General features: G+C 62.4%; 1 protein-coding gene across 1 annotated transcript in view; it reads left to right on the forward strand.

Annotated features, from left to right (window-relative positions):
- LOC104082809 (acid-sensing ion channel 1-like) overlaps positions 1-343 on the forward strand; it is a gene marked incomplete at its 3' end in the record, with an annotated part of 1556 nt that extends 1213 nt beyond the window's left edge. The window contains exon 3 of the mRNA XM_009586057.1: positions 240-343. Coding sequence (XP_009584352.1) covers positions 240-343 — 104 coding nt within the window. The remainder of the gene's footprint in view (positions 1-239) is intronic.
- Positions 344-354: the final 11 nt, after the last annotated feature.

A 354-nucleotide genomic window follows, 5' to 3' on the forward strand; every position in this document is an offset into this window, starting at 1 on the left:
GTGTCTCCTCCAAGTCCGTGCCATCCCTGTGTCTTGGTGGGGAACGTCTCCTCCTCTACCGGGGCAAAGACAGGCAGTTCCAACAGTGAGAAACACCCGGCAGGGCTGGAGCCTGGCTTGGATCGTACCCCCAGGCTGGGGACGGCTGTGTTTCAGGGCTGGTGATGCCCTCCCAGCTCCATGCTGTGGTGCCGGCAGCAGTTTGGTGCCCAGCCTCAGCCCCATGTCTTCTCCTGCAGGTCTTCACCCGCTATGGGAAGTGCTACACCTTCAACGCGGGGCAGGACGGGAAGCCCCGGCTCATCACCATGAAGGGGGGCACCGGCAATGGCCTGGAGATCATGCTGGACATTC

The sequence above is a fragment of the Fulmarus glacialis genome, unplaced genomic scaffold, assembly GCF_000690835.1.
Source record: "Fulmarus glacialis isolate BGI_N327 unplaced genomic scaffold, ASM69083v1 scaffold23869, whole genome shotgun sequence".
Classification (NCBI taxonomy): domain Eukaryota; kingdom Metazoa; phylum Chordata; class Aves; order Procellariiformes; family Procellariidae; genus Fulmarus; species Fulmarus glacialis.